Raw genomic sequence first — 21,386 nt, forward strand, 5'->3', positions numbered from 1 at the left:
ATGACAATTGCTATTTCATTTTTCAAAATATTAAAACTCCTATAACTCGGAAACTCTGGACTTTAGCGACTTGACTTATAGGGCTTTTTTTGAAGGGAATAAAATTTTCTATAGAATTCTCACTCACATTTTTGGTGTGCATTCATTGGTTTACGTTCTGCAAGCCAATAAATGTCAATTTGATACGAAAAATGACTTCCTCAGCGGACATCAGTGAAACAGCTAGAATGACAGCTAAGTTACTATGGGCACTTTTGAAGAACACCAAATGCACTACAATTTGCGACCAAAACCGCGACGATATCATAAAACGCAGCTGAGTATTAAAGAGTTAAAAAAAAGTAATTTAATTTACGTGTATTTTAAATGGGAATTTTTCGAAATCAAGTGGAAAATACTTAGGAGTAGAATTAAGAGCTCAAACTTGGCAGGAATTTTTGTTTAAGCACAAAGAACAATATTCTGTTCGATGAGCAACAAAAAAAATACTTTTGCCGGAAACAAAGCACCCTAATACATATATATATATATATATATATATATATATATATATATATATATATATATATATATATATATATGTATTAGGGTGGGCCAAAAAAAAGAACTAATTTTTTTTTCTTTGATTACCGTGAAAATATTGTTAAGGATGATAAAAAAAAAATCTGGTAAAGTTTGAGCTCTTAATATAAATATTAAGAGGTGGCTCATCGGGTTTTTTTAATTCCCATTTAAATAACATGGAAAAAAATAATTTTTTAGTTTGGAATTTTTTACCTCGGCAATGGCTCATCGTACGAATAAGCCTAGCATACATTTTCGTAAGGAATTTAACGCTCTACAAAAAAGCTCTCCCATCATTTTTCGATAAATCCATCTGTTCAAAAGTTATTCGAGCTCGAAGTCAAGTTAGAGTAAATTTCGAGATCTTTTTACTTTTTTGGCGAAACTATCGGACTTATCGTAAAATGTCATAGAATCTTTTTTGTAGACAATTTTATTTCCTACAAATTATCATTGAATAATTTTTTTTAAACTCTGCATTGTTTTCTAGTTATTTCCATTTTAATGCCAAGTTCTCGAAATCGATCAGAAAACTACTTTTTTAGGAGCTTGGCATTAAAATGGAAATAACTAGAAAACAATGCAGAGTTTAAAAAAAATTATTCAATGATAATTTGTAGGAAATAAAATAGTCTACAAAAAAGATTCTATGAAATTTTATGATAAGTCCAATAGTTTCACCGAAAAAGTAAAAAGATCTCGAAATTTACTTTAACTTGACTTCGAGCTCGAATAACTTTTGAACAGATGGATTTATCGAAAAATGATGGGAGAGCTTTTTTGTAGAGCGTTAAATTCCCTACAAAAATGTATGCTGCGCTTTTTCGTACAATGAGCCATTGCCGAGGTAAAAAATTCCAAACTAAAAAATCATTTTTTTTCATGTTATTTAAATGGGAATTTAAAAAACCCGAAGAGCCACTTCTTAATATTAATATTAAGAGCTCAAACTTTACCAGAATTTTTTTTTCGTCATTTCTAACAATATTTTCACGGTAACTAACGAAAAAAAAATTAGTTCTTTTTTTTGGCCCACCCTAATATATATTTATTTATGGGGCATTCCACGCCAAATCGGACGGTTTTAAGAATTTTAATTTTTAATTTCCGTCATTTGTTGATATTTTTTAGTACTCATCAGAAAACTCATCCTCCGAAATTTTGAGATTTTTGGATCATTGTTTCAAAAGATATGAAATTTAAAAAAAAACAGCTCTTTTCATGGTTTTTTGCTTATAACGTTTTCAAAAAGATTTTAAATGACAAAAATTCAGAGAATAAAAAAGTTTGGTTATTCCATGTACTTTTAGAAAAAAAATACAAATAATTTTTTAGAAAAATTTTTCTGCGTTATTTTTGAGTTTTAAAACTTTAAAGTCATTTTCGGGAAAGCATGCATATTTTGATTTTCCTGAAAATTTGTGTCAACAAACTTCTATCTATTCTACAACTTTCCAGGTGGTTCCGGTCGTGGGACCTCCGTGGCAACTATTTTTTTTCGATTATTGAAAATTAAAAAAATTTTTTTTTCGCTATAAATTATTGTCCGTACCGATTTTTCACATTGTGCACTTGTATTTCTTACATATTAAAAATTGATTTCGATATTTTTTTATTCTTAGTAAGGGTTTAAAAGCAGTAAACAAAAGTTAATGCTATTTATGAGCAGTAATAATAAATGTTTTGATATATTGAGAAACAACTTTTTCGAAGCAAAAGTAGCATTAGATTTGCTATACAATTTAGCTAAGACCATTACATATACAAATTTTCCTTTGCCCCATATACATATATAAACTTTTGAACCAATGGTATTTTTGGAACCTACTCGATGAATTATCTTAGATTATGGCAAAATTCTTTGAAAATTCCACCATGAGGACAAATGCAAATGATAGATTTCTATGAAATCTACCCAAAAAGTTGAGTGCTGATTTTGTAGTACATTTGATTTTTTACCAAATTTTCTTTATGAAATTTTCTGTATGATAAACAATTCAATAGTTAGAAGCGCTTGAAGTCTGATTATTTTAATTATTTACTGATCACAATCAAAGTATTGAGTATAGAGACAACAGTTATTTAAAAATTATCTTTAAAAAACGAAAAAATCTTTAATAGCATGCGTTAGTAATATTTGAGTATTCGATACTCCAAGTAAAAATTAAAAATATTTTTTTTTTTATTTTTAATTCAAAACGGCATTTTACTGAAAGTTAATAATTTTACATTCTAATTTTAATTTCTTTATGCAATTAAAAAAAAACTCGAGGATAATTTTTAATAAAAATTCCACTTACCAAATTAAAAAACATCAACTTATGTCATTAGTGAAGATGTTGAGTCGGATTTTAATTTTAAAAATTAAAAAAATACAGCGTAAACTACCTTCTCAAATCCTTACTCAGGTTTTGATAATTTTGAATCTATTGGAGTCTTGCTATGCTATTTTCTGATCTTAAAAATTAATTGTAGATGAAAAACATCATCTTTATTATAAAATTTTTTAAAATAACAACTATATACTTTTTAGATAACTATGAGCTTTAAAACTGATGTTATTTAAACTTAATCCTACAGACAGTAAAAAACAATCATTTAAATGAAATAAGATAAAATACATTGCGACTTTAATTTTTATGATATAAAAGTTTTAAGTGGTGTGGAAATAAAGTATATGAATAAGTTAATTTATAGCTGTATGTATTTTTCATTTTCCACTAACTAAGACTTCTAAATTGCTCAAGATAAGTTGATTTAAGTTTCGAAAATAACAACTTTCTCAGTGGGTGTTTTAAATTTAAATTTGAATTTATCGAAGAATTAGCTACTAGCTGCTATTTAAAACGAAAGAAAATTTATTGTTTAAATTTTCGTAAACAAAGAATAGAAAAAGTGAATAAATAATCGACTATTAATAATATGATGGACTTTCTACGAGTTTTTTCTATAAATTGTAAATAGTGCTAAAGAATCTTGATTCAAATTATTTTCAACAGATAATTTAAATAAATCTATAATTGAGACTTTTAGAGCTCAAATTTATTGAGCGTTGAAGATAAAATTTTCCGCATATATACGTAGTGTATTGGATTTTTTACCGAATTTTTAAATAACTGTTGTCTCTATACTCAGTACCTTAATTGTGATAAGTAAATAATTGAAATAATGAGACTTTAAACGCTTCTAACTAGTAAACTGTTAATCATAAAGAAAATTTGGTGGAAAATCAAATGTACTACAAAATCACCACTCAACTTTTTTTTATAAATTCTTAAATTCAAAAAATTCTCCAGCGGCCGGATTTGTACATATCGGGCTTAAATTTTCAGGATCGTCTCCTTTTTAGCTGTACTTTTGAGGAAAAAATCAGCATCAAAATTGCGGACTCCAGTGTGCACACTTTCGTCGAGAATTAATGGATCTGCCCATATATATATATATATATATATATATATATATATATATATATATATATATATATATATATATATATATATATATATATATATATATACATAAATAAAGTTTTTAACGAATGGTATTTTTGAACCCTACTCATTAACCTAATAGAGTTTGTGATCAATAACGTTCAAACTATTGAAATAAGGTAAATGACATGAAATAAATTGGTGAAAATTCTGCTGGGCTCTGAGTGCGAACTGCCGTTCTTCTGATTGCTGGATCTAAACGTTAGCTACCGGACGAACCTACTAATGTTGAACCAAAACTTTTATATAATCTACTTATTCATTTTACTATAACCGCTCGGTTTTATGAAATATAAAGAGCGATTCAATTAATATTTTCGATTAAGAAAAAAAAAATAAGAATTTCGTATTATTTTTATTATAATTACATAATTAAAAAAAAAAAAATTTATTAAATTTAATTGATTATTTATCAAAAGCCCAGTTGAATTATCTTGCTCTACCAGCATTGTTAAAAATAATATTTATTTTGAAAATTCATGAGTTATTTCTTAATTAAATTAATTTTTATAAGTACAATTATAAAATTACGGTTGTTGATTGCAAATAATATCGGACTAAAAAATGTTTTAATTATTAGTTATAAATAATTTTAATCAAAATGTTAAAAAATTTATTAATTAAAACTTATTTTAGTTCAAAAATAAATAATTATTAATTTAAAAAACCATAATAGTAAGTTAATTGAATAATTAATAAAAAAACGTTGTTTAACCAATTCTGGCCCAAGGATGGGTAACTAAAGGTATAGCCGATCTTGGCTAACCCTACCTTGGCCCAAGTCGGGTTGCCATTGAATGATCAAGGCAGGAGAACCTAGTTGGTGCAAACTCGGATAATCATTGGGTCAGCCAAGGCTAGGTTACCCAGTCCTGGTCCAAACCTGGGTTGCCAGTAAATGGCCAAAATAGGGGAACCAAGTCTCGGTTCAAGCTCGGGTAATGATTGGAATGGCCAAGATTGAGTAACCATTCTTGACCTCAGCACGGGCCAATATAGACGTGCCAAAGCTAGGTTCTCTAGTGCTGAGCCAAGGAGGGTCCCTTCATTCAACTCTGACAGCTCGTGCATGGGTCATTACTTAGATAAGTTGAATTTCATAAAATAAAATCTTTTATACATAAATGAAGAAATTCAAAATATTAATTCAAGAAACAACTCACTTTCTTGAATAATTTTTCTTATCGAACTAAAATGATATCTGGGGAAAAAATGGCCAGACGTGATCAGGCATGAAAAGTGGCCGGGCATGAGCAGGCCTGATGATGCCTGTTCATGTCTGATCAGGTGTGTTCATGCCTGTTAATGTCCATCTGAATAAAAAAATGATAGATAAAATATGGCCCTATATAATTATGTATAATTATTCCTATAGAAATGAAAAAAAAAAAAAAAAAAAAAAAAAATTCGGGCGTGTGCAGGATTTGAACCATGTATCTCGCGCTTGGGAGTTTATCCCGCTATTCGTTGTCCTAAGAGATTGACTTGACAGGTAAGTTTCGTTTGAAATTCAAGTAATAAAAATCTTACACGTGATAGATTTTCAGTCAAAAAAATTTTATGTCTAATTTATTATTTATTGATGTATAGTTATATAAAATTATATATAATTACAACTAAGTTTTTTAAATTTAATCCCATATATCAAGCTGGATCATACATGGTCTGGCATGGTCATGCGTGATCAGGCCTGAAGTATTTAACGCTTCAGACATGATCATGTCTGTTCATGCTTAGTCAGACATGGCCATGCCTGATCAGGCCTGAAGTATTGAACGCTGCAGGCATGGTCACGCATGAACAGGCATGATCAGACCTGAATGTATTGAACGCTTCAGACATGATCATGTCTGATAACAGGCATGACTACCCATGTAGGAACTTACAAGCTCTGACAACGGGGTTAAGCACGGACCAGGACTGGGTAACCCAGCTCTGGCTCCCCAGTGTCGGCCCTAGCTAAGGCCCAGGACTGGGCAACCTAGCTCTGGCTTCCCAATGTCGGCCCTAGCTTAGGTGCAGTCGTGGGCAACCTAGCGCTGGCTTTCCATCCTTGGCCCGAGATTAAACCAGAACTAGTAAGCCCAGCTCTGGCTTCCTAGTGTCGGCCCTAGCTAAGGCCCAGTCGTGGGCAACCTAGCGCTGGCTTTCCACTGTTGGCCCCAAACGAGACCCAGTCATGGGTAACCCTGCTCTAGCTCTTCAATATTGGCCCAAGCTTGAACCAGAACTAGTTCACCGAGCACTGGGTTTCCACGGTAGACCCTAGCTAGGACCCAGCTATGAATAACTTCTACCCATACAAGAAGCCCCCGAGTTGAACGACGGGGCCATGCCTGGGACATTATTGGGAAGCCCGTCTTGGCAAACCTATACTGTCCCATGCCTGGGCCATAACTGAGTAATTAGTATTGGCCATTCCAATGATTACCCAGGCTTGGGCCAAGACTGAATACCCTAGCTTTGGCCAACCCTAGAGTCACCCTAACATGGGCCAAGATTTAATAACCTAGCCTCGGCCGTTGGATGGTTACCCTAACATCGGCCAACACAAGATAACCTAGCCTTGGCCAAGCCGAGAGTCACCCTAACTTGGGAATTATGGTGGTAGAGTAAGATAATTAAGCTGGGTTTTCGATAAATAATCAATTAAATTTAATAAATTTTATTTTAAAAAATTATGTAATTATAATATAAATAATACGAAATTATTTTTTTCTTTCTTAATCGAAAATATAAATTAAATTGCTCTTTATATTTCATAAAACCGAGTGGTTGTAGTAAAATGAACAAGTAGAACATATAAAAGTTTCAATTGAACGTTAGTAGGTTCGTCCAGTAGCCAGCGTTCAAACCCAGCAATCAGAAGGACGGCAGTTCGCGCCCAGAGCCCAGCAGAATTTTCACCGAGTTTTTTTCACGTTATTTACTTCACTTAAATAGTTTAAACGTTAATGATCACAAACTCTAGTACTTTAATAATAATAAAGTTTTTTTTTTAATTGAATTTATGTGTTTTTTCGATGCATGGGCCAAGTCTGGCAACCAAGCATGGGCCAGGTCTGGCAAGCAAGCATGGGTCAGGGCTGGCAACCAGGCTTGGCACCCAGTTATCATTCCAGACTTCTACCAAGGCTGGAACAAGGCTGGCTTACAAGCTTGGTCCAGAGTTCAACATAGTTGAACCAAGCCTGAGCCAAGCCTGGGCCCGTCGTACTTTCCTATCTGGGTATGTCTGATAACAGGCATGATCATATCTAATTTCAAGATTTATCATACATGAATAGACATGATCATGTCTAATTGTAGGCCTGATCATACATGAACAGGCACGGTCATGTGTGGACATTATTTTCCAGGATATTTTTAACTTAAAACTTTAATCCCTTTAGGTCGAAAAAATAACTTCTTAAATCAAAACAATCAAAATTAAGAGAAAATTTACTTCAATCAAGATATATTCCGTTTTCCTAAACATTCTCTTGACTCAAGATAATTCTGTTTGAACCAAGATCACCTTTTGTTCAATATAGGATTATTTAAAATATTTAGATTTTGAAAAAATGTATTTGGACTCCATGTGACCATGAAGAATTATCATAAAATTTAGACAGTGGTTCTGAATTAGAATTTAAATTTGGATTAATGCGTAATACATTACACTTCAGATGTTCGAACAGTTGATCTATGATATATCTAACATTCCTGTCATTTACTTTATTTAAGTTATACTTTAGCAATACTGTCTGCGTCCAGATATATTGTATATATATATTTATAAATCGCCGTATATAATACAGATTAAAATTGGAGCATTTTAACAATTCTCTAATAAAATTGTTAAATTAGTAATAGAAGAGAAGAATATATTCATACAAAGAGCAAAAAATTATTGCGAGATGAGTCAAAATACTTGAGTAATTACAATAGGCAAATGTTACAAAAGTTCTCTTATTATAAAATTAAAAATAATGTAAGTGTTTAAAATGATGGTCGGTATAAAAATACGTCTTTTGGATTAGTAAAATACTAACACGTAATAATGATTAAATGATTGCCAAATCGTGTTCGAAGGTGTTGCCATGACTCTTGGCCTCGAAGGCTTTTGTTCTCAAGCCTCATTAGGCCAATTCTTATTCTCAACTGTGGTACTGGAATGCGAGTGGCAATGAGGAACGTATCAACAGGGTATATAAAAGAATTAAATAAAATATATACACATATTTATATATGTATATATATATATATATATATATATACGTATATTTTTATCTGCAAGGATTAGCAATTAACTATCTTTTCGCAATAAACTTGGAATCTAAAGAGATTCCCTAAAGACACATATGTGTCCTCACATTCTTCATCTATGACAGAAAGGATATCAATTTTAAAATAAATTTACTCGGCGTTAAAGTAAAATATTGACCTATGTACATTTATGTGGAATTTCACAAGATAGATTTTGATCTAACATATTTACATGTGCATAATTCCTGTCGTTGGTGTGCAACAACCCGCATTTTTTTATTCCAAATAACTTTGCGAGTAAACAGTTTGTACAGTGTACAAAATACCTGTTACAATGGCACCGATTACATAGGATGATTGAAGTTAATGTTTATTAAGAGACATGGGGAAAATTTGTTTTTTACCTTTTTCTCAAGAATATCTTTTGTATCATCATCTACACATGTTTCAAAATAATGTCATCTCCTTAGGTTAAATCAAAATATGCGGCTAAAATGAGTAAAAAATAAAAAAATGTATGCTGATGTTTACATTTCAGTTTAATAAACTTGCAAATTACTATAGAAGTTTTCCCAACCTCTATATAAAAATTATTAAAATAGAAAAAAAATAATTATAATTATCAAAATTTTTTTCTACGTTATTAATATAAATAAACATCATTTTATAAATGATACGGTGTATATATTTAAAAAACAGTGAGTAGTGAGTGTTAGCTATTTTTCTCAAGAACGACAGCAAAGCAATCCATTCCTCCTGTATATAGGATTAGCATGCGATATCCAAATACGGATCGTTGGCTCACCTGCAGTCACGGGGAGAACCAACAATGCAATAAATATGGTAATTTTCATCATTTATCCGGTTCGCAAATGCTCAAGCTTCGCTCTCTCTCTCTCTCTCTCTATATATATATATATATATATACATATATATATATATATATATATATATATATATATATATATATATATATATATATATATATATATATTCCTTCTTGTAGTCCTTGAAATGATATTCACCGCAGTTTTTATATCATGCATAGCAATATACAATTATATACATACTTATCATAACTACTAATGTATATATGTATCATAATTATACAAACAATTATAATATACGACAACTTGAACGAATATATGAGTTTAAATACTAAAAATTTACATTCACAATAGCACAAATTAGAATCATTAATTTTCCGGTTAAGCAAATAATTTCGTTTCTATATATAGTAGGGTGGCCCTTAGCAGGGATGTTTTCAAATTTCTTTGCTCCCAGGGGCTCAAATATTCAACGATTGAATTTCTTTGAGTATTAGCATAATATTGATTATATTCTGTAAAAAACTGAACTATAAATTGCTGCTGCTCTGGATTCTTACTTAGCATACACCATTGTCATCTTCAATTAGTATAATTGCACACTTGACTATGTCATGAAAAGCTTTAAAACTTCTCACCAATAGTAAACTTTTCTTGAAATCTTGATTTCTGCACCATCCAGACTGATTGAGGCTTAAGAAATCCGTACTTATTCCAAACCGTTTGAAAAATTGGAGTGAACTTCATTTTTCGTTGACATTTAAAGCCCTGAAAGTTTTTTTCTCATTCATTTGAAATATATATGATATTAAATACTTTTTGTTGGGAACTAAATTTCCTACAAGAATGTGCTTCAAAATTAAAAAAAAAAAATTTTTTTAATAGAATAAAAATTAAAAATAACTAAAAATATTTTTACACTGAGGAAACTCAATTTTTGTTGATCTATGAAGCCCCGTAACTTTTTTCCAGTTGGTTTGACGTGCATCATGAATCAGCATTTTTTGTAGAGATTTGGATTTCCTACAAGATTGTACTGGGTGGAATTTAAAAAAAAAATTTTCATAGTCTTCATACCGAAAAAATAAAATGAAAAATTTTCGCGTGTATTTTAAACGGGAAGGGGACCCTCCTTTGTGATAGCTCAATTTTAAAGTTATTTGGCTGAAATTTGGTAAGGATTTTTCCAATAATATAAAGTAACTTTTGAGCCTATAAGACGTTGGAAAAAGAAATATTTGTTTTGTTTTGGGACACCTTAATAAATATATAATTTGTTTATACATCAATGCCAATTATTTTTTTCTTTTAAGTATCATATCTATAATCAAGTCAAAATTGAAATTCGTTTAATACTTGGATAGATCTATTCAAGTACTTAACATTCTTTAGTGGACCTAAATAAGTATTTTTTATACTTTATACTCTTATTAGCTCCTATGGATTCGAAATAATCAAAATTTAACTTATTTCAGACCACGAAAATTATTTATTCTTATTTGGTAGGATAAATTCTTAAATTCCTGATTAAAACCTAAGTGTTTTTAGTCCGTTTAATTTTAATTCACTTTTTACCTTAATATAATAGATATTTCGGTGGACCTCACGAAGCCCTATTAGCACTCTATATACGCTTGATAAAATCTAGCGATTCTATATCAGGAAATTGTCAATCTACTTTTAAATTTAAAGAAGCTATCGATACTCATTAAGTGTTATAAATATTTTAACTTCTAATTTGGAGTTGATTCGGATTTGAAACAAACTATGAGAACGTATTAAATAAAATTATCTCATAAAATATGTATGATTATATCATATTAAATAAATAAAATATGCGAATAGGGAACGTTATATATTTATGGAGGATGATAGTGTTTTGAGGGAATCGGGCGCGTGGCATTCCGGTGGTAGTATATTGTCAAGCCCTACATCCTAAATGTTTAAAGAAAGAGAAGAAAAGTCAGTCGCGTGTCGCGGTGATTTGACGGCTTTGTGTGGGCCACATGAAGACTAAGGAAAGGTGCTGCATTCCGATTGGGACGAGAAGGGTTAGCGTATACCTGGAACTGGCGATGCTACCGCCAAGTAGACAATAACATACAGCCAGTATACAAGAGCTCTGGTATACTATACTGGGAATGGAAGAAAAGAAGTAAGGTTGATAAGGAGTTGATGCAAGATACTGTAGGTAAAAGTGAACGAGAGTAAGTAAAAAAAACTATAATAAAAATGAGAAAGAGATAAGAGATTGCCACGTGATCTTTTGCCATTACACGTAACATTAGATGCGACATTCTCTTAACAAAGCTGTATTAATCCAATTAATTATTGGAAATCGTTATTAGTTTGTTCAGCTTGATAATAAATTGTTATTCAATTATTACTCAATTCAATTATTAATCAATTATTAACAATTCATGACATTTCACGTGTAATTACTTGATGATTTGGATTACTGAAAAATTATTTTAGTTAAGCCCACGTGATCTCTTACTAAGAATTATTCATTTTTTGCTACGACAATGATTGTTTTAATTAAAACAATCATTGTTGTTAAACAAATTAAAATTAAATTAATTTTGGATGTTAATTAAATTCATTATTTTTTCTTATTTTTACAGATTAGTGATAAATCAAGATATAAATGATGCAAATTTTTACTTATCGCCGAGAAAATTGAAGAATACACCAAGTATAGGTTTGATGAAATGCTAATTATTTTTGATGAGCATAGTTGCTTAACACTTTAAAAATTTGGCAATTTCATATTTTTATCAACAGCTGGAGAGCTTGTTATTAAATATTTGTATTGCAATGACAACAAACATCATCCAAAACATAAAAAAAATATGAAAAAATAATGAGTACATGTCAAAATCACTCATTACCTGCAGAAACTTCTCTCTTAATTTGAATTAGTGAGAAATCCACTGGTTCGTTCAGTGAGTAAAACAAGTCACTGGTTAATCAATGAGATTCAAAGTTGCTCACTGGTAAACCAGTGATTATTGGGTTCACTGATCTAAACCAGTACGAAATTTAAGGATCTCGAGTGTCCGTTATCAACAGCGACTTATGATTAGTTATTCCCGTTATACCAAGTCAACATTACCTTATGTTTGTTTGTTAATGACAATTGTATTAATTAATAGATTTCAAGCCGAATTATGACCTTATTATAGCATTTTCTATTTTACATAAATTATATTATGATTTTAATTAAAGCTAACCTCCAAGCCTTGATAATTTTTATAATTTAGTCATCCGCTATTAAAATTCACTGCCTTATCAGTGAAGTTCACTGAGTAACCAGTGGGATTAAATGGCCGCCAAGACAACTGGTCAAATCAGTGAGTTTAACCTAGTAAACCAGTGAGGTTTAACTGGCGAACCAGTGGAATTCTACTTATTCAAATTAAGAAAGTTGGCATGTATTAATAAAAATTAAAATCATAAAAAATTACCAACATCACATTGATAAATCTAATGTCAAAAAAGCTGAGCAAAACAAAGTTGAAAATAAACTAACTGAAATAGGTAATAAAAATTTGTTTATCGACGGAAATCATGTTAGGTGTCAAGATTAATTACATAAACGAAAGAAATACCATCTAATAAAGAATAAAAAAATAAGAAGAGGAACAATTATTGCAAATCCGTATGGTGATGAATTCAGGACATGCAATGTAGTATGAGTCTTCGGAAGAAAATATTCTTACAATTCGCTTTTCCAAATAATCCAAGGAAAATCTTAGTTTAGAATTTAATCGACCGGCGAACACAGGAGTTCACTGGCTTGTACTCATTGTCTGCCATCCAACGAAATATTCACTAAACTCGTTTACAACCTAGAGTCTCATGGTGTTCATTGTCATTAATCTAAGAAATTTTTTGACGGGGATCTGAATCCTGCTAAAAATATTTATGTCGATAGTAAGGAATTTCCTAATAGATTATCTAAAACAACTTATATTTAAAATGTATATTTGTATAAAATAAGCCTCCAGGCAATGGCAGGGACTATTTATTGTCTCGTCACCGCATATTTTGTGACCCTATCCGTTTCTTGTTGGAGTCCTGGCTCAACCTGACCTATCCAAGATGAGATTTATCTAACGGGTTTACCTGCGTTATAACAACATGTTACTGCATATACTACAAATCTTATCTTCTGTATTTTAAGCTCATCTTTTTTTATCCCCATCGCTATCACACGTACTAACATATTTATTTATTCATGATTCTTCAATCCGATTTATTGTGTTATAATCTGAAATAAATATTTTTTTCCAGTTTTTTAAAGTCCTTTAAGTGTCATGCTGTCTTATGTACACAGAAAAAACAGTTAACTTAAATCAAGGAAAATATTCTTGATTCAAGAAAATTTTTTTGATCGATTCGGAAAATACAAATTTACTTGCCCCAAGTAAACAATTATCTTCAAATTTTTATCTTGAATCAAAATTTTTCTTCTCACGTCAACATATTTTTATGCTTAAATCAAAAAAGTTTCACTTGTTTCAAGAGTTTATATTTCTTAAAGTAAAATACATTTTTTTTGGAGCTAGATACATTATTTTTTTGTAGGAATATTGAATTTTTTTGGTTAAAGAAAATAAAATTTCTCGGAACAAATACTATTCTTTTCACGCAAGTATTTTAGTATTCTCCGACCAAGATAACAAAAGTTACATAAGCCAAGAGAAAAAATTTCTTGGAAGAAAAGATCGTTATGGGGAAGGGGAAAGTCACCGATGCTAGGCAGCAGCAGCGGGAGTAGTTCGGTGCTCGCCACTAGATCGCGCCTACCATTTGTATTGTGTCCCTGGTAAGAAAGATATTCTAGAATTGTTAAATTCGAAATTTCAGTACGATTTTGTCTGAGTACACCTCTGTCATATTACAGAGATACAAGTATCCTCTTGAATCGTACTATAGTTCATCCTATAATAAATCATGACTTAAATATTTAATATTAATGTTTACTGGAATAATTTTTTGCGAATTAAAAAAACAAAAAATTACGTTTCAGATAAAAAAAAAAATCAACACGTTAACTTTTCGGAGAGAGAATAAATTTTTGATTCAGAAAAATTTAAGTCTTCATTAAAAAAACAAACTTTTGGATCAAGAAATTTTTTTTTCTCGGACCAAGCAACTTTTATTTTCACTTAAGCAATCTATTTTTTGAAAGAAGAAAATTTTTTCTTTGGGGCAGGAAAAATTTCTTGGTCCAAGTAAACTTTTTTTCGTTCAAAACGTTGATTTTTTTACGAGAGACGACTTATTTTCTTTAGCCAAGAATTTTTTTTCTTAAACCAAGAAATTTTCAATTTCGTTTCAAAACTAAATTTTTTTGGAGCAAGAGAATTTACTGTCTTGAACAAAAAGAAGTTTTTGGATCAAGTGTTTTATTTTCATCAAATCAAGAAAGAAAATTCGGAAGACAATAATTTTCTTGAACCATGTTAACTGTTTTCTTCTGTGTAATATAGGTTAGATTATTAAAGTTATTAAAATCAGGCGAACGCTAAAAGTTACGCAAGAAATCTTAAAATAACCCTCAGGTACTCTGCATATAATAGAACAACCATCACATTGATTTTGCTCGTAGATTTTAATATTTATATACGAAGATGAACTTAGAAATTTAAAAATACCAAGAAACCTAGAACTAACCCCGCTGGCATTCGACAATTTGAAGATTTGACCAAGAGCTTCCGGAATAAAAAAAAAATTGAGTGTTGTAGTTATATTATATAGTTTATGTATATAACCAACGGGAATATATAAGTAGGTCGGCGCAGTCTGATTACAGGTTAGCTTAATTACCTGGTACGATGGTAGATGATCTATGATCTATTAACCCAAAAAGTAAGTTGTAGTCTAGAAGGCATTGTTGAATATATTCGAAAAGTCATCTTTATATTTTTTATTTTTACCGAGACTCCTTTCTTATAAACCGACCAGACCGACGGCCCTATCTATCTTTTGTAAAACATATACGTGTATATATATATATATATATATATATATATATATATATATATATATATATAGATATATATATTAGAGTGATTCAAAAAATAAAAAAATTTTTTCTTCTTCTCAGAAACAGGTTCAAAAGTTTAATTTAGATATAAAAAGACCACTGTGAAAATTAGAGCTCTTAATATTAACATTAAGAAGTTCCGCATTGCACTTTTGTATTTTCCGTAAGAATAACATGGAAAAAAAATTTTTTGCGTTTTCTGATTTTTATAACTAGCTAATGATGCATCATCGAAAAAATTAACAGGCTATTTTGTAGGAAATTGAACGCTCTACAAAAAAAGTCTCTTATCATTTTTTGATAATTTCATTTGTTCAAATCTTATTTGAGGTTGAAGTCGAATTTATATTAAATTTTGAGATCTTTTTACTTTTTTGGCGAAACTATCAGACTTATCACAAAATATCAGAGGACCTTTTTTGTAGATATTTTTATTTCCTACAAATTATTTTCCAAAAAGTTTTATCGAATTCCGCATTGTTTTCTAGTTATTTTCATATCAATGTCAAGCTCATAAAAAAAAATAGTCTTCTGACTATTTGAACTGACTATTTGATTTCTATATTCAGAATGATGTACGAGTGCCTGTATGCATGTGTGTGTGTGTATGTGTGTGTGTCTATATGTAAACTCTTTGTAACTTTTCACTAATTATTCGATTTGAATGGGTTTAATGGCAATCGACTGAGCTTACTGGCCATCAACTTTTCTGTAAATTCTAAATTAATTCGTTAAATAAACTTGAAGATATATAAAATAAACAAAAAAAAATTTTTTTTTTTTAGTTTTTCCAAAATTTATAAAAAATAACTCGATTGATCAACTCCAAAATCTAGTTAGCTCTAAAACTAGATGAACGCAAAATTTTTTTTGACATAATCATTTACAAAATAGAAAAAACAAACTTTTTTCAATGTATTTTAAATGGGAAAGTGGACCCCCCCCCCCACATGCACTAGCTCAATTTTTGAGATACAGAGATAAAATTTTATGAGAATTTTTTGTTTTTATTGAAGTAACTTTTGAGATGTATTTAATTAAAATAAAAAATAAATTTTTTTTTCCTGACAACCTAATGTATATATGTATATGTGTATATATGTATATGTATAAGAATATATATATATATATATATATATGTGATGTTCAAACACTTCCGGTCGAATTTTATGCTCGAATGTGTTAACGTGTTATCTCCGACATAGCCAAGCCTTGATTTTTCGAGTGACGTGAAAGCGAAACTCAAAGCCGCGCAGGTCATTTACGTCTTAAGTGTAAAAGGAATGATGATCAAATAAGAAACAAAAAATAAATAAGTTTAAAACAAAAAAAAAAAAAAACACGAAAACTGTGAAATCAAGAATTAAGATGATTTAAATTAAAATTAAACCAGTGAATAATGTTTTTAAGGCTTTCGCTCATTTTACATTGTTTCATAAAATTTATTGAATCTTTGTGTTTCTTTTATCGTTTCTTTTGTCTTTCAGTTTTTTTCAATCTAAAGATAGAATTTTAATTTAGTTGTATTTGCAAAATCATCATAGACTCTTAAGTGTGTGTCTAAATCATTTATACAATACGTGAAAATAAGGTGACTCAGCACCGAATACGATTATACCAAATGGTGATTATCTTCCCTTATATATATATATATATATATATATATATATATATATATATATATATATATATATATATATATATATATATATGTATGCATGTATGTATGTATGTCTAGAATAGACATATATAAAAAATTATGTTCATTACCTTGTACCATAATTTCTATGCTATTAAAACAATAGTGTAATAATTTGAATAGTCGATTATACCAGTCACCTAGGCCACAATAACTTGTGTAAAATTATTAAAAAATAGAAAAAATGTATAATTATTTATCAGTTATATCGTATAAGATATTTATAAAATAACTGTAAAACAATAGAATTTCATATTTAGAATTAAGATCATTTTGAAGTCGTTTAAAATAAGACACAGTTTAAACGAATTTATAATTACTTGATAAACATCATTTATTAGTCTTCTAATTATACTTAAACATTAGTTTAAAATGTATCGCTTTAAACTGTAAAAAGATCGCATGAAAAAAGATAGAAACTTTTGGTTAATAAGTAAAGAAAAATAACATTTTAAATGATAACGCACGTTAAAAAGACTGAAAGGTGAATGGTTGATGCTTATGTGCTTCTGTCACAATATTAACAATTTGTGAAACAATAACAGGAAGTTTACGGAGTATCTTACTTTTTTTTTGTAAATCAAAATTGTCACGAAAAAAATCATTACTAAAAATATAATTTTTAAAACAATGACGTTTATATATATATATACATATATATATATATATATATATATATATATATATATATATATATATATATATATATATATAGTATAGCTTGATGTTTCAATAGTGATATCATTATTATATTATCTGAATGATTAATTTATATACATGTATAAAATTCACTTAATACAGTATCTGGATATCGTATCAGTATTTGAAGTAATTTAAAAAATTATATTTTCTCATGCACTGTTTCCTTTTCAAAATAAAAATATATTAATTTATAATATAACTATATATGTATGATAGGAAAAATATATATACATAAATGTGATTATTATTTTAAATAAAATTAAAATCCACGTATATTATTGGAATATACATTGACTGTTACTAACACTTATTTGTTATTTACTTAGTAGAAATGACTATCAACACTTGACTGTTTGCTTAATCATATTTACCTTTATGAGAGATTTTTCTTTTTTTTTTTTCTTTTAATATACTTGGATATTATCCGCCTGATAGCAGCGCGTGTCTTTTGTCAAGCGTGAAAAATTATTATCAGTTATATTTATATTAGTAATTTATAAGAATATAAGATTGAAATCATGATTAATAATGATATACTCTAAAGCTATATAAGTCACGCCTCATTCATACAATAATGAAATATATGTATCGTTAGTTCAGTAATCAATATATATATATATATATATATATATATATATATATATATATATATATATATATATATATATATATGTATTTCTTTTTTTTTTTGCAAGTAATGGGTAGCATATTATAATATGACTCCTATGATCTAATTGAAGCGCGGAATTGATCAGATATGAAAATAAAGATGTTAAATGTCATTAACTTTAAAAATTTATGGAGTTAACTTGGAGTAGATAATTTTTTATTTATTTAATCCCTTCGGAGTTAAATTTACTCAAAGGGAAGTTTACTATAATATTTAAAACTCCGGGTTGGAGTGAATGCAGATTAAAAACAAACCAACATTACTCTAGTAAAAAAACAAAATTTCCTGTTCACTCAGTATGTCTAGCGTGATTCTTTAAAAACTTCAAATGACGGAGTGAATTCAGATTTAAATGAAATCTACAATTACTCCGAATTGAGTTCCGATTTTTCATTATATCAAATTAAGATATTAATTCATTGATATATTATAGAACTGCATTAGATTATAAAATGAAAATGCATTGATATTATAATTTTATCACTTACGTTGAACTTGAGCTGTATTGCTCAATAGCGTAATTTAAATACTTAAAATTAAAATAACAATTATTTTTTATCACTTAATGGAAGTCATTAACATCACTTTTCATTAAAGTTACTTAAGGTGTCAATGATAATAATCGAATACAAATGGAGCTTCACTCAATCATAATTAATTAATTAATTAGTTTAATTGAATTTGAAAAATTTATCGACTTAGTTGAAAGAAATGTTTATTAAATGTTTAACTAAAAGAACATATGCAGAGTTAGACAAATATATTAGAGATTTACTAGCAATTATTAGAATGATTTTTGTTATCTCTATTAAAACTAAGTTTGATAAATGTGAATGGAATGAATGAATAAAAGACTCACCATTTTCAGCACCCCGTAAAGGACCAGAAGGGCTACCACCCGTAGACACTCCCTCATCTTCACTGGCGCTGGTGCTAGCCTCACTGGGGCTGTTACTTCTTCCACTGTTGCCCTTATCCACAATCTTCTGTGCACTTCCCATGCTATTATTATTATCGTGCATTCTGCTTTGAAGTCTCTCGTGAATAATTTTAGCACGAGATTGTAGCCTCTGTTGTTGAAGAGAACCAACAGAAAAGTCTAGGGGCTGATCCACATCAGATTGAACAGGTTGTTGCTGTTGTGACGTTTGGGATTGTTGCTGTTGTTGTTGGGTTTGAAGCCTTTGCACTTGGTTAAGTGACCCAGAAATAATGCTTTGAACTTGACTAATTTGGGGTATAGGAGACATTTCTTGATCTTGATGAACGCTGTTTGGCGGACTCCACCAGTGATGACCACCTTGTATCAATCTCCAAGCTTCAATGGTATTATTATTTGTTGGACTACTTGTTTGCTTTTGTTTTTGTTGGGATGCCTGTTGTTGTGCCTGATGCTGCTGAACCATTGCAATTTCCATCAGGTTGTTGTTCTCCAACAAGTGCATGCTGGGTGTTTGTGTCATCGACGTGGGCAAATCAATTGATGGAACTACTGATGATGGAGTAGCGTCGTGAGATTTACGCCTTGGAGGTTGTTTGTGTTGTTGTTGTTGTTGTTGTTGTTGTTGTTGTTGTTGTTGTTGTTGTTGTTGTTGTTGTTGTGAGTTCTGATGAAGCTGAAAAAGCTGATGCTGAGAACTTGAAGGAATAAGAACAGTCGGAGGTATTTGGCGGACGGATCGGGCAGCTTCCGCGACCCACCGGCGCACCGTATCACTGTCGAGTCCCGCCAGCCCTGCAGACTTATTCTTTGACTGTCCACCTTGTGATAAACCCTTTTCGGTTATCAGACCGGAAAAAGTAAGGACCCCGGTGCCCGCCACCGCGACCCTGGAGTCCAAAACGTTGCCGTAAGTAGTCACGGTTAAAAAAATCCACTGTGTTTTGGTTACTCTCTCAATTAAAAATTTTCGAAGTACATTTCATGTATTCACTTAATATTTGAAGTTTCCTCTCTAATTAATTAATATTCACTTTATAAACAATGATGATAACCACTACAATTTTTAAGTTTCAATATCTTAACACTAAAAAAAGAACAAAAAATTTTACGTCACTCATGTTTCACGATAAATTTAAACGTGCACAATTTTCCACGCACTGTCATCCTTGATCGTTAGCGAATAAGTACACAATATCACGTGACCAATAATGCCAACTAGCTAATTATAATCTTATTAATAATCAAAGTCACTTGATAGCCCTCACTTCCTTTGTATATATTCACAATTTCTCAAAGTTATATTCACTAACACACTAAATAAATAACCACACGTTGAAAATAATAATTATAATACTAAGAAATAGGTATTATCGACTCTCTAGACAAGACATCCATAACGTGACTACCACCACCTGTCATTAAAGCACATTTCTGTCAACGTCCCATAATCCACGCGGTACGAGGTTTCACAGCTATAACTCGAGAGCTGCTACCGAAATGACACACTGCTACCATCAATCTAACCAAGCTTTGGCTGCCAGCCAATAAAATGTTGCTCGCACGCGCGCTGATGACAATACTTAACTCCCTCTTTCTTTTATTCTTCCACTATTTTATCCTCACCGTGAGTTATCATCGGTATCAACGTTTTTAAATCCTTTGGTGTCAGATGAAGTTAAAGATGATATTTAATCACTGATATTGATAGTTAATATTTGGTATTAATCGTCCGGTACGATTATTATATAAGACAACGCAGTATTTAGTCAAAGTTGAATACGTAAAAGGTATTAATAATCACTGACTCAAGCAAAAATTGCAGGCGGTCCGTTATTAAAACGCAAGTAAGTAAGTAAGCGCTTAGAATCGAGGATGGTGATGCAGGAGGCGGCAGCAGCGGTGGTGAATAGATGCTGTCGCGTGCATGTGTGCAGCTACACTAGGGTCCAGGCTGCCGCCGGCACACAGACGATCATCGGCCGTCCAGTAATTCTGAAGTGGGGGAGTCGTTAGATCGCTGGTTGGAAAAAGAAAAAAAAAAGAGAATTGAGAATATAGGTAGTCCCTGCTGGTGCTACGATTATGCTATACTACGTCTGGTATAAAATCCTGGCAGGTCCACTAAAGAGGGGACTTTAATATGCGTTGGTGGGGAAAATAACCACCAATCGGAACGATTCGCGGACA

At 30.4% G+C, this 21,386-nt stretch overlaps 1 protein-coding gene across 1 annotated transcript in view; it reads right to left on the reverse strand.

Moving 5' to 3' along the window:
* Nucleotides 1–21,122, reverse strand: part of LOC103571314 (POU domain, class 2, transcription factor 1) — a 341,977-nt gene extending 320,855 nt beyond the window's left edge. The window contains exon 1 of the mRNA XM_014440142.2: nucleotides 19,116–21,122. Within this exon, the coding sequence (XP_014295628.1) occupies nucleotides 19,116–19,719 (604 nt within the window). The 5' untranslated portion in view covers nucleotides 19,720–21,122. The remainder of the gene's footprint in view (nucleotides 1–19,115) is intronic.
* Nucleotides 21,123–21,386: the final 264 nt, after the last annotated feature.

This window comes from Microplitis demolitor, chromosome 3, assembly GCF_026212275.2.
Source record: "Microplitis demolitor isolate Queensland-Clemson2020A chromosome 3, iyMicDemo2.1a, whole genome shotgun sequence".
Classification (NCBI taxonomy): domain Eukaryota; kingdom Metazoa; phylum Arthropoda; class Insecta; order Hymenoptera; family Braconidae; genus Microplitis; species Microplitis demolitor.